The sequence below is a fragment of the Mytilus trossulus genome, chromosome 4 (genome assembly GCF_036588685.1).
Source record: "Mytilus trossulus isolate FHL-02 chromosome 4, PNRI_Mtr1.1.1.hap1, whole genome shotgun sequence".
Classification (NCBI taxonomy): domain Eukaryota; kingdom Metazoa; phylum Mollusca; class Bivalvia; order Mytilida; family Mytilidae; genus Mytilus; species Mytilus trossulus.
Window position 1 is genome coordinate 95,453,987 of NC_086376.1, and position 13,210 is coordinate 95,467,196.

The following is a 13,210-nucleotide window of genomic DNA, read 5'->3' on the forward strand; positions in this document are numbered from 1 at the left end:
AGTTCCTATATATAAACTTGTGTTATCACATGATTAGTTCCTATATATAAACTTGTGTTATCACATGATTTCCTATATATAAACTAGTGTTATCACATGATTAGTTCCTATATATAAACTTGTGTTATCACATGATTAGTTCCTATATATAAACTTGTGTTATCACATGATTAGTTCCTATATATAAACTTGTGTTATCACATGATAAGTTCCTATATATAAACTTGTGTTATCACATGATTAGTTCCTATATATAAACTTGTGTTATCACATGATTAGTTCCTATATATAAACTTGTGTTATCACATGATTTCTTATATATAAACTTGTGTTATCACATGATTAGTTCCTATATATAAACTTGTGTTATCACATGATTAGTTCCTATATATAAACTTGTGTTATCACATGATTAGTTCCTATATATAAACTTGTGTTATCACATGATTAGTTCCTATATATAAACTTGTGTTATCACATGATTAGTTCCTATATATAAACTTGTGTTATCACATGATTTCCTATATATAAACTTGTGTTATCACATGATTTTAGGAGGCATATTCCAAGTTAAAAACAACAGAGGAAGAAATGCGGGAAATGGCATCAGAACTACAACAAATACAGGAAGAATTGACCAATCAGAAGGCAGAACTCTTACAGCTTTCGTCAGAGAAAGGGGAGCTAGAACAACATCTTGAGGTATGGTTCACTGTTGTCGAATTGTATCAGATATTTAGGAGTTTTAAACAGTCAAAAAAGCAACCTGTAGAAAAAGGTCATTCTCCTGACTATAGAAAACTGACCTTATAAAAGAGATGACCTTTGAATTAGTGTTCAATATGCATAGTTATTACTGGATCAGTAGAACAAGAGAGAGGTTTATGCTTAAAATATATGAAGATGATTTTTATAGCTAGTTTATCTTTACTATGCATTCTCAAGTTATATTTTAGCTTTGTAATTAAGCTAAAAAAAAGTGCTAATAATTTATATGCTGTCATCCCAAGGTCATTTTTCAAAAGATGAAGATGTTCACCTGTTCATCTATCTGTTTACTCAATGAGTCAAACAATTTTTAATGTGTTTTAATAAACTTTCCTGATATTTAAAAGCAGTATGAAGGTTGATTTGAAAAATCAAATAAGCAAATATTTCATGCATATTTAAGAGGAAAATTAAAAGAATAGAAAAATGAATGATACACAATTGGTTTAAGTTGTCAAAAAGACCAATTAGTATTCCTGGATATTTGAGAAAAAATTAAAAAAAACAAAATTTAGTTATGACATTTGATATAACATTATAACTTTGTATTTAACCAGGAGATAGCAGAAGAACATGATGCCTTGATACAAGAGAAAGCTCAGTCAGAAGAGGACATTGTAAAACTAGAAAACAAACTTCAAGAACTGGTAGAAACATTGGAGATTGAGGCTAGAAAACAGCATGGCAATTTTGGAAACGAGTACGAAAATATACCAGCAGAGTTTAGCCAGGTAAAAACTACAATATACATATACCTTTATGTGCAGTTATTTGAAATAATCGGATAGGATATCATTAGTAATGAGACAACAATCTTCCAGAGATCAATGAAGTAAAAACTGTTTTTGATTTCAATAAGAGAATTTCACTTGTCTCTGGAAGCATTCTGTTTTTGATAACGGATAGCATTTAATGGGCACTATTTCTTTAAAAGATTGAAGAGTATTTGTTTTTTTACTCAATTCTAAAGAATATTCTCAGGAGTAGTTCAAACATTAGATTGGTTAAAATATATTGAATTCCCAGGTAATTTTTATTTGCTAAAAAGACGTCATCAAAATGGCAGCTAATTTAGTTTTTCCTTTAACTTAAATAAGACTGTACAGTGATTTATAGTTGTCAATTTCTATGTCATTAAGTATCTTAGATGGACATCTTGTCATATCTTTATTAAAACAAATTTTTTAGTAATATATATTATAAATAACAAGGTTGAAAGTATTCCTGAATTGTTTCTCTAATTATAGATGGCAGAAGAACTGGGTACCCTCCGGTCATTACTGGAATCTAAGGATAAAGAGTTAGAAATGTTCCAAACCAAGGCAAGGTATGGATACAAATTGTTTTTAGGTCCAGAAAATCTCTTATTGCTCATTATTATAAGATACTGTGGATTCATTAATATTCTTTATAGTTGCAGTCACATAAAATTGGCACCATGATTTGTCAAAATTTTCTTAAATATCGACCGCATTTACTCGAGATCATGTTTTTCAATTGGCGGAAGAAAAATCCAATCCAAATATATATTACTGTCCACGTGCTCTCAATTTTCTTGTGTCTCTCGGAGCTGTTCGTCATCTTAACGTAAAAAGCACAGGAAATAGTATCATCAATGACAATGATATTACCGGAGAGTAACGAATGTTTTGTAGTAAGAGATCCTCATAGAAACCAAGATGGCGGTTTTACAATGAAAACAATCTTGAAAAATGTGAAGGTCAGGATTATACTGTGCAAACACAATAAAAGGTAGGACAGTAGTATATTTTTGGATTGGATTTTTCTTCCGCCAATTGAAAACATGATCTTGAGAAAATTTTGACCAAAAATCATGGTGCCAATTTTATGTGACTGACTATAGATGCCAAGTTTCGTAGATTTCTTGATTACAGCGTAACCATGCATGAATTTAAATATTAAACAAATTATAAGTTTTATAATAAAAAGGAATGATTGCAGTCTTTGCCAAAAACAGGGAAATTAAATATATCCTAGAAAATGCTAGTTTTCCTCAATCCATGAAAATCGGTTCCCAAGAAAAATGAATCCACAGAACCAATTAGTACTGATTTAACGGGAATAGGTGTGTGAAGTTGAACAAAATACACACTTTCCTCAATCCACTGAAATAGGGACCTACTAAAAATAAAAATTTATGGATGGCTAGTTTAATTGTTCATGTTATTCAAGATTTAAAAATCATAGCTGGCTAAGAGAAACATGTCTGCCTAAAAGACTCAAAATCTGAAGATTGTTTATTTCAAATGCAATTCATATGTGATGTTGTTTACAATGTATAGAAGAAATATAAACTGACATTCTTATTCATGGCTGCTAATGTAACAGAATGTCTTAAATTTTTGAATATTCTATTTCAAATTTTGATGCTTTCTATCAAAAGCACACTTACAAATAATTAAATCTTCATTAGAACAAATACCTATTAAAACATCATCTGTATATAATTTTTCTTAGTCGTCAACAAATGGACCTTGAGTTTTTACAGAGAAGAATAGAGCTACTACACAGTGACAACCAAAGTAATAGAGAAGACATTGCTCGTATGACTAACCAACTCATTCTTAAGGTAAACATTGCTCGTATGACTAACCAACTCATTCTTAAGGTAAACATTGCTCGTATGACTAACCAACTCATTCTTAAGGTAAACATTGCTCGTATGACTAACCAACTCATTCTTAAGGTAAACATTGCTGGTATGACTAACCAACTCATTCTTAAGGTAAACATTGCTCGTATGACTAACCAACTCATTCTTAAGGTAAACATTGCTCGTATGACTAACCAACTCATTCTTAAGGTAAACATTGCTCGTATGACTAACCAACTCATTCTTAAGGTAAACATTGCTCGTATGATTAACCAAATCATTGTTAAGGTAAACATTGCTTGTATGACTAACCAACTCATTCTTAAGGTAAACATTGCTCGTATGACTAACCAACTCATTCTTAAGGTAAACATTGCTCGTATGACTAACCAACTCATTCTTAAGGTAAACATTGCTCGTATGACTAACCAACTCATTCTTAAGGTAAACATTGCTTGTATGACTAATCAACTCATTCTTAAGGTTACATATATAATTTGGACATCGCTCATATGACTTATCAACTTATTCTTAAGGTAACATATATAATTTAGACATCACTCATATTTTAAAAATCAAATATCTTGAGAAGGGATATACTATACATGTTATATTATTTAAATGTTTCAGATAAAAGAAGGAGTTGAATCAAGACAGTTGAATGAGTATCTGTCAGGGGAGAGAGTAAAGCAACAGAATGAGTTGTCACAATTAGAGCAGAATTTAGAAAGAACAGCACAGTTACAAGTAGTCAAGCAAACAGAGGTAACTAATTGTTGGATGGAAATGTTAAACATCTGCCTTTTTAAACTACTTACTGTAAATTCAGAAATGATTGCTAGCTGTATATATTAAGGCCAATAATACAACTTTTAGTGATAATCACAACATCACACATTCTAATATCAGATACAAATATCTATAAATGCAGATTTTCATGAAATCGTAATAATTTATCATTTTTGTCTATTCTTCAAAAATTGCAATTATAATTAGTGCACAAAATAATTTATGTATGCGGTAAGAGACAATGTCAGTGCAGATTTTCCAGAAATGGCAATAATTTATCTCACATATATTTGTCTATTCTTAAAAAATATTAGGTGACAATAATAAATGTCATTGAAATTTTCCTCTGCTAATATTGTTGGTAGAACTTGTTGTCAAAATTTATATCATAGAAATGTTTTCCTTGTTGTAAAATACAATTGCAATTCTAATAACTGCTTCGATTAATTATGCTATCACTCTGATTACTATGTTATAGATTTTTTTTTTTTTTTTTATCTTCCTCAATACAAGAGTCTATATTTCACTTCTTGATGTACCACATTAATGATTCTTTTAAATTTCACTTTCCATATAATAGATAGAAAAATCTGAGTTCAGTAAGAAAGATGCCACGATTTCTGTTCTTGAGAAGAGTTCAGAGCAGGTGAGGAAGGCCTTACAAGACAATGAGTATGAGAACGTACAACTACGATACAGAATAGAGACTCTGACTAACGACCAGAGGAAACTATCTACTATCAACTCATCACTGGAAACTAAACTAGAAATGGAGAAGAAAATGGTAAGATAATTAGGTTCCTTTTAATTTTAGAAACTATAAATCATTGGAGAAAACTATACAAACTATAAAATTGCAATTCCATTTATCCTGTTGACATTATTTTTTAGATACAATACAAGAGTTGTAAACGGGATAGGAAAACTCCTTTCCTTTTTTTTTCCTGTTGATAATGACCAGTTAGTTTAAAATATATATTTCTGGCCATAAGACCTTATGTATTTTTACAAAGAAAGTAAGCCTGTGACCCTCGGTGGCAACACAATGAATTTTCCTAAACATATTTGAAATTATGAAAAGTGTATTGTGTAACGTAATATTTTCAGTATGATGAGAGCCACCAGGAAGTGACATCATTGAACCACAAACTAGATCTGCACCAGCGTGAGCACGACCACGTGTTAAATAATCTTAATACGGAAAAACAGCTCAAAGAAAAGTTAAACGTAATGGCTTTATATAGATGTGCACATGTTGTTTGTTGCTTTGATAGATGTTTTGTGTGCACTAATGTTAAAATAGTTCACTAATATGTTTGTTGCATGTGTGTCACTTATTATTGTGTTTGTTTTAATGTGGGTGTGAGTTTGTTTTATAGTTATAGTTGCACTGTAGTATTTGTACTTAGCACATAAAACCTGCACTTGTCTACTAATGTATTTTTAAGAAGATAAGATAGTCTAACTTTTGTGGAAAATCACATTTTGTAAATCTATTTATAACTTTTATAACTGTAAGTTACAATGAAATGTTAATGACTAAATAGTATATTTATTTATAAGATTTAATGTGAAAAAAAGAGAGCAATAGCTGCCAAATTCATGTCCACTGAGTTGACTCAAACTCTCAAATTTGATTTATAACATACTAAAACATATAGAATTGTTTCAATTGGTAAAAACGAAACAACAGTCAATGCTTGAAATTTTTAAAGGTATACGCAAATTCTTGCACCGGATACTATCTTATTAACCATCAACTGTTGAGCTGAGTGGGATATAAATCAACCTTATGCAAGTCCACATATACATGTTTAAGACTTTGATTGAATTTGGAACAATCATTCATGAGATAAAAGTCTTCTATAGTTTTTGTTATGTTTTGTAGAGTTTCAATAAAAGTCCAATTTAATTTTAAGCAGTTAAATACTTTTTGAAGATATTTCTGAAATAGGTTAACAGATGTATTGGTATTTATTTGCATAAGGTCCATTTCTATTTTGATCCAGCTCATATCCTGAAAGATAACCAATAGGATGGAAACTTGTTATTTCATGTTTGAAGTTCACATTTTTTGCTTTTAGAATAGACTAATGAAAATGATAAATTTTGTATTAATTTAGCATTCAAATTCATTCCCCTGAAATCCAAAAGGATGTTTTTATTTATTTAATCAATCATGGTTACTTGTGTAATAATGTTTTGTGATCTGTTGCTGCTAAAATATCGATATTGATAATGTATATGTTTACAGAATGACTGCCAGATCTACTCATCAGAGAACAAGAATTTAAGACAGGAATTACGGGATATACAGTCAGAATTAGATAGCTGTCAGAAACAGCTGACTTCCAGTCAAGAATCATTGAAGGATGCCAAACAAGATAAAGGAGTCATGTACCATGGTAAAGTTAAATCAATTCTCTTTATTACAATTCAGTTGCTCTTAAAAAATGCCATTGTAGTTGACAAACTCCCTCTTATTTTCAGAATCATCGATAATCTATAATTCTTTATGTATTTTTAAGATAAAAACTTTCTTTTACATGTTTAAGGTTCAGGAACTGTAAAAGAACTTTTTTCGCGGATACTGTATTTTGCATTTAGTTCTTAATATAGCCCATTTAGGCCACCTTTTTTTAATTTGTAGGTTTACAGATTTTTCTCATAAAAAAGTCGGGTTGGTCGGGCAAGATAGATATATATTTCACCTTACTTAACAAAATGTTTGTTTTATTTGCTGTTTTGTCATCATTTCTTAACATTTAGTTTGATGAAATATTATTGATCAGTGATCATGAACATAGCATGACATCATTTAATAACTTCCTGTAAAAAAAAAGGGGGTGGGGTTGCACAGACAAAGACAAAATTAAATCGTCATTTCTCAAACAAGAAAAACAGATTCCCATAGCTCTCAATCAATTCCAGAAAACTTGGTAAATAATGATCTTCAGTCACAAAAACTGATAAAGAAAAAAATGTAAAAACGTCGTACAAAAATAAGTTTTAACACATGTGTCGAAAAACGTAATAGATAAAGGCAACAGTAGTATACCGCTGTTCAAAACTCATAAATCCATGGACAGAAAAACAAAATCGGGGTAACAAACTAAAACCAAGGGAAACGCATTAAATATAAGAGGAGAACAACGACACAACACCGAAATGCAACACACACAGAAACGGACCAAGCATCATACAAAACACCACGAGAATAACAAATATAACATCAAAACCAAATACATGAATTTGGGATAGACAAGTAACGTGCCACGTCTTATCTCAATATCTCAAAAATAAGAGAAAACACAAACGACTCAACATTAAAATGCAACACACACAGAAACGAACAATAATATAACAATGGCCATCTTCCTGACTTAGTACAGGACACTTTTAAAGGGGAATAAAAATGGTGGGTTGAACCTGGTTTTGTGGCATGCCAAACCTCGCACTTTAATGGCAAAGTTAAATATAACATTGAAATGACAACATAATAATACAGGACTACAATACAAATAAATAGGAGAACATATTAGACAAAGAAACACATGATTAATAGATAACAAAAAGCATCAGGTTTAAAATTCAATAGGCCAAAAACGCCCCTCGTCCACACAAGACTCACCAGTGACGCCCAGATATAAAAGATCGAAAGTGAAAAAAGTACAAAGTTGTACAGCACTGAAGATCAACAGTTGAAAAAGGTTGTGCCAAATATGGCATTGTTTTTATGCCCGGGATAAGAACATCCTTATTATATAGAACAATTCATGCTATTGCAAACAGTAAATTTTATCAAATGAATATGAAAGAGATATACATAATGAAACTGAAGTCCACTGCAAAAACGGGTTAATCAGTTGTCATGCAATCCGGTTTTTATCCCAATGATTGATAATATGAAACAAGAAAATTTCAAATGATTTGTTAATATTCAGTACTTTAATTGATGTATTCCACCTGTCAACATTTGGACAAATCTATTTCTCTGAGATGATGCATCTTACAGACTGATGACATATAAGGGAAACAAAATTATTTTGTAATAGGTTTTCAACACAGGTTTCCTTCCGCAAAATTATTTGCGCAAAAGACATTTCAAAGTCAGTTATAATTGATTTGTCTATTTTTAGAAACGTAAATTGGAAGTTTTATTTTTCACAACAGAAAGTTTTATCAACTTTGTTAATGATTAATGCATTTCATTTTATTAAAAAAGAAAATTTTAATAATTTTTTAGGGATACTGCATTGATAAGGGTCGCCGGGAATAAAAAAGCATGAAAAGTCAAATTTATTTTTATTCTGAAAATCGGCAAAATCGGATCGCGAATCCGTAAACCAACAAATAAAAAAAACGTGGCCTTAGCGGCAATTTGATTTGGGGATTATTTCAATTTGTTGAATTAGTTGAATGAGTAAAAATTCAAGTTGTACAACGATTTATATTCTTTTTTTTCTACTCCCTAATGCAATATGCATGTTCCTTATTTCAGAATACGAGAACATGATAAAAAGAATGAGTGAAAAAGACCAAAAGATCATTGAACTACAGACCAAGTTAGATATAACAGTGGCAGACATGGAGAAAGAGCTTCATTTACAGAAACATACACACGAGTTAGAGAAAACATCAACAGAGAGGGAATTAGATATCACTAAGTAAGTACTTCATTTACAGAAACATACACACGAGTTAGAGAAAACATCAACAGAGAGGGAATTAGATATCACTAAGTAAGTACTTCATTTACAGAAACATACACACGAGTTAGAGAAAACATCAACAGAGAGGGAATTAGATATCACTAAGTAAGTACTTCATTTACAGAAACATACACACCAGTTAGAGAAAACGTCAACAGAGAGGGAATTAGATATCACTAAGTAGGAATATAATTTGTCTTTCAATAATTGTATTATTCAAAAGAATATAGTTTCAAAACAATCCTTTTTAGTCCAAGTTCATTAACTGGTCAAGAAACATTGACTAAAAAATTGAGAATGGAAATTAGGAATGTTTCAAAGAGATAACAACCTGATCAGAGAGCAAACAACAGCTGAAGACCGACAATAGGTCTTCAATACATCAAGAAAATTCTGCAACTGGAGGGGCTCTTCAGCTAGCCCCTATACAAAAATGTGTACAAGTTCACTATTTGTATGTGGAATAATGCCACATTAATATTTATTGTAAAGTAACAATATATTTCATACAGATCTTCAACAAAAGTCAGCATGTTACAATATATCTTATTGCACTATTGCCAATAAAGCTTTGAAATAATGATGTCATCAATGACACAAATATGTAATAAGCAGTGTTTAGAGGTTTGTTATGTAATAAGCAGTGTTTAGAGGTTTGTTATGTAATAAGCAGTGTTTAGAGGTTTGTTATGTAATAAGCAGTGTTTAGAGGTTTGTTATGTAATAAGCAGTGTTTAGAGGTTTGTTATGTAATAAGCAGTGTTTAGAGGTTTGTTATGTAATAAGCAGTGTTTAGAGGTTTGTTATGCAATAGGAGTGTTGTTACAGTAATAGTGGTAGATATTATTAGTTGCTTACTAGTGCAATAACCCTATATTTCTATTTTCCTTTCCATTTAATCTCTTGTGCAGGAAAAAGAAGAATATTGTTTTATTGAATAATTTTACTACTCAAACAATTTTCATTGGACAGAGTTTTTGCTTAACATTTTCTTATACAATACAATTACAATTTAATGTTTCCTATAGGGAACAAGTTACAACATTGAGTTCTGAAATGAAGAACAAAGACTCAGAGTTATCTACCTTTGGAAGATCTCTACAAGAATTAGAAGAAGCCACCAGGTAGGGTCATCATGTAGATCAGACTTTTAATTGTTTTGTTTAAATATGAAAAGGCTTGAGCTATGAATCAATACTTTTCAATTTATCACTGATTATTATTAGACACAAAGTCAACTGAAAGTGTAATGTTACATAAGTATGTATTATGAACTCTCTGAATGTTGATATGAAATATTTAAACTTAAACCATGAGGAATTTTCAGCCTGGAACTTTTAATTACTGATTTCTTGTTATAGCTTCTAAATTTTGACTGTGAATCCTGTTAATTCAGAAACAAGTGTCTGCTTTTACTTATGCCCCCTCCCCCCCCCCCCCCCCCCCCCCCCAAAAAAAAGGGAGATTAATCATTGCAATTCCTGCAAATGCTGCATACAAATAATATTATAAATATTCAAAGACCCAGTTCATATATTTGCAATGCTTATTTTAAAAGTCCCTACTATGGCAATAGGAAAGCAATACAAAAATTAACAGTGTATATATTATGATGCTTTTCTATGTAGAAAAAAGAAAGAGCTTGAAAGTGAACATGAAAGATCACAAATGGCAGTTCATGATATGAAGATATTACTGGACAGTCATAAGAAGGAGATACAACAACTTCAGGAATCATTGTCTAGACATCAGGTATATCCACAACATTATTGAACAACAATCACATTTATTACTTGTATCTGACAAATATATACAGAATGTAATCAAGTCTATCCACTATATTTTGTGACATGATACGGATAAAATTAGATGTTACACTTGATACAAATGTCATCTTTTTGTTTATTACTGTTAATTGTGAGTACATGTACTTTTATAAAAAAGAGTAGGACAAGGAAGATATAAATTTAATCCTCAAAATAAGACTTGAGTAAGACAATATTGAAATACTATTGTCTTTAGAAAAACATTGACCATACGCCTTGACCAGCCTAAATTCGTTATGAAAAGATTTATATTGGTGAGGTATACACCATAAAGAAACTAATGACCAATTTTCCTTCTGGATGATAATGGAAATGATTTTTGACATTAATTATTTGTGTTGGAAGGATAACATAAATTATATTGATCTCTTATAAAAGCCAATCTCCTTAAGCTCCAAAAAAGAAGAACTGTTTTAAAATTAGGTATATGCATAGTATTTCAATGTTATTATAAATTACAATGTTTCCAATTGTCATGCCTCTTCTCTTAGGAAAATGTGTCTAGAACACAGTTAGAGAAGGCTGGTGTAGAAGATAAACTATACAGACTGGAGGAATCATCTACTGTACAGATACAGGAACTCAAGAAAACTATAGCTGACATGAAAAGTTCTAATGAAGGGGAGAAATTCTACCTGAAAGATAATCTCTCACAGGTAAACTATAGCTGACATGAAAAGTTCTAATGAGGGGGAGAAATTCTACCTGAAAGATAATCTCTCACAGGTAAACTATAGCTGACATGTAAAGTTCTAATGAGGGGGAGAAATTCTACTTGAAAGATAATCTCTCACAGGTAAACTATAGCTGACATGTAAAGTTCTAATGAAGGGGAGGGGGAGGGGGGAGTTCTACCTGTAAGATAATATCTCACAGGTAAACTATTGCTGACATAAAAAGTGCTAATGAGGGGGAGATATCTACCTGAAAGATAATCTCTCACAGGTAAACTATAGCTGACATGAAAAGTTCTAATGAAGGGGAGAAATTCTACCTGAAAGATAATCTCTCACAGGTAAACTATAGCTGACATGAAAAGTTCTAATGAGGGGGAGAAATTCTACTTGAAAGATAATCTCTCACAGGTAAACTATAGCTGACATGTAAAGTTCTAATGAAGGGGAGGGGGAGGGGGGAGTTCTACCTGTAAGATAATATCTCACAGGTAAACTATTGCTGACATAAAAAGTGCTAATGAGGGGGAGATATCTACCTGAAAGATAATCTCTCACAGGTAAACTATAGCTGACATGAAAAGTTCTAATGAAGGGGAGAAATTCTACCTGAAAGATAATCTCTCACAGGTAAACTATAGCTGACATGTAAAGTTCTAATGAAGGGGAGAAATTCTACCTGAAAGATAATCTCTCACAGGTAAACTGCATAACTCATGTTAAAGGCTTAGATAGGTCAAATATATATTAACATTAGAGGGAAAAAATCTTGAATAAAATTCAATTGAAATATTTTCATAATAGTATTTTGCAAAGTAGAATTATTTCGATATTATTGTGGATGTGAGATAGAAAGTTTACAGGAATTAAAAGTTTTGAGTCTTTCAAAGTTTGAAAAAATCATCCAAATAAATCACATAAAGTAAGTATGAAATATTCACATGTTATAAAAAGATATATGAATTATAAGAAAAGAGTTTTACATTGTTTTTGCAGACTCAGTCCCAGATCCAGTCGTTACAATCCAGTCTTTCCTCAGCGGTCACATCCAGGGATAAACTTCAGATAGAATGCAGACTGCTTCAGAGGACTGTGGAGGAAACTAGAGAGCAACTTCACGATACATCAACGTCAAGGAAAGTAGCTGAACAGAGAGCTGATACTCTGGAAGGGCAACTACATGACAGCAGAAAAGACAGGGTATTTATTGCTGCCAATATTGAAATGTCAATATAGTAACATTGAACATAAAATATGGGTTATTTTTTTTAAATATCGTTTTGGGAAGACTCATTTTCAATACTATAACCACACAAAATATTGAATATTTAAAATTGGAAAAAAACATATTCTGGTCAAATAAATTTACCCATCAAGTTTTTAATTTATTTGCTTTTTAACCAAAATCTGTTTAATCTGAGTGAAAAGGTATTTTGATTCACATGTAAAATAGAAATATTATTTCACTGTTGCAGTTTTGTCATATTCTTTTTATAACATCATCTATATTTTTACTGAAAATCAGTCATTCTTCATGAAGTAAAAAATGAGGTCCTTTCAAGTATTAGCTTTTTTTTATCTGACAACTGATGAATAGATAACATATGTGCTATAGTCACTGTGCTTAAACGGCCGTGGGTAACTTAAGTTACCCACAGCCCAAGATGGCGGACTCTAAACTCGTTGAGATGACAGTTGATACGAAATATACTTTTTGCAACGTTTTTCAATGATTAACAATTTCAACAGTTAAAGGACAATAAACACTATCAAACCCCTTAATTATTACATAGATTTATACAATAGCGATATGCTTCAAACTAAACA

At 31.1% G+C, this 13,210-nt stretch overlaps 1 protein-coding gene across 3 annotated transcripts in view; it reads left to right on the forward strand.

Annotated features, from left to right (window-relative positions):
- Positions 1-13,210, forward strand: part of LOC134716406 (uncharacterized) — a 71,582-nt gene that overhangs the window by 48,321 nt on the left and 10,051 nt on the right. For all 3 annotated transcript variants that reach the window (XM_063579390.1, XM_063579391.1, XM_063579392.1), the window contains exons 22-34: positions 556-702; positions 1,326-1,499; positions 2,016-2,095; positions 3,247-3,358; positions 4,013-4,147; positions 4,752-4,955; positions 5,279-5,398; positions 6,426-6,576; positions 8,673-8,838; positions 9,912-10,007; positions 10,512-10,635; positions 11,201-11,365; positions 12,380-12,583. In XM_063579390.1, the coding sequence (XP_063435460.1) occupies positions 556-702; positions 1,326-1,499; positions 2,016-2,095; positions 3,247-3,358; positions 4,013-4,147; positions 4,752-4,955; positions 5,279-5,398; positions 6,426-6,576; positions 8,673-8,838; positions 9,912-10,007; positions 10,512-10,635; positions 11,201-11,365; positions 12,380-12,583 (1,878 nt within the window). The remainder of the gene's footprint in view (positions 1-555; positions 703-1,325; positions 1,500-2,015; positions 2,096-3,246; positions 3,359-4,012; positions 4,148-4,751; positions 4,956-5,278; positions 5,399-6,425; positions 6,577-8,672; positions 8,839-9,911; positions 10,008-10,511; positions 10,636-11,200; positions 11,366-12,379; positions 12,584-13,210) is intronic.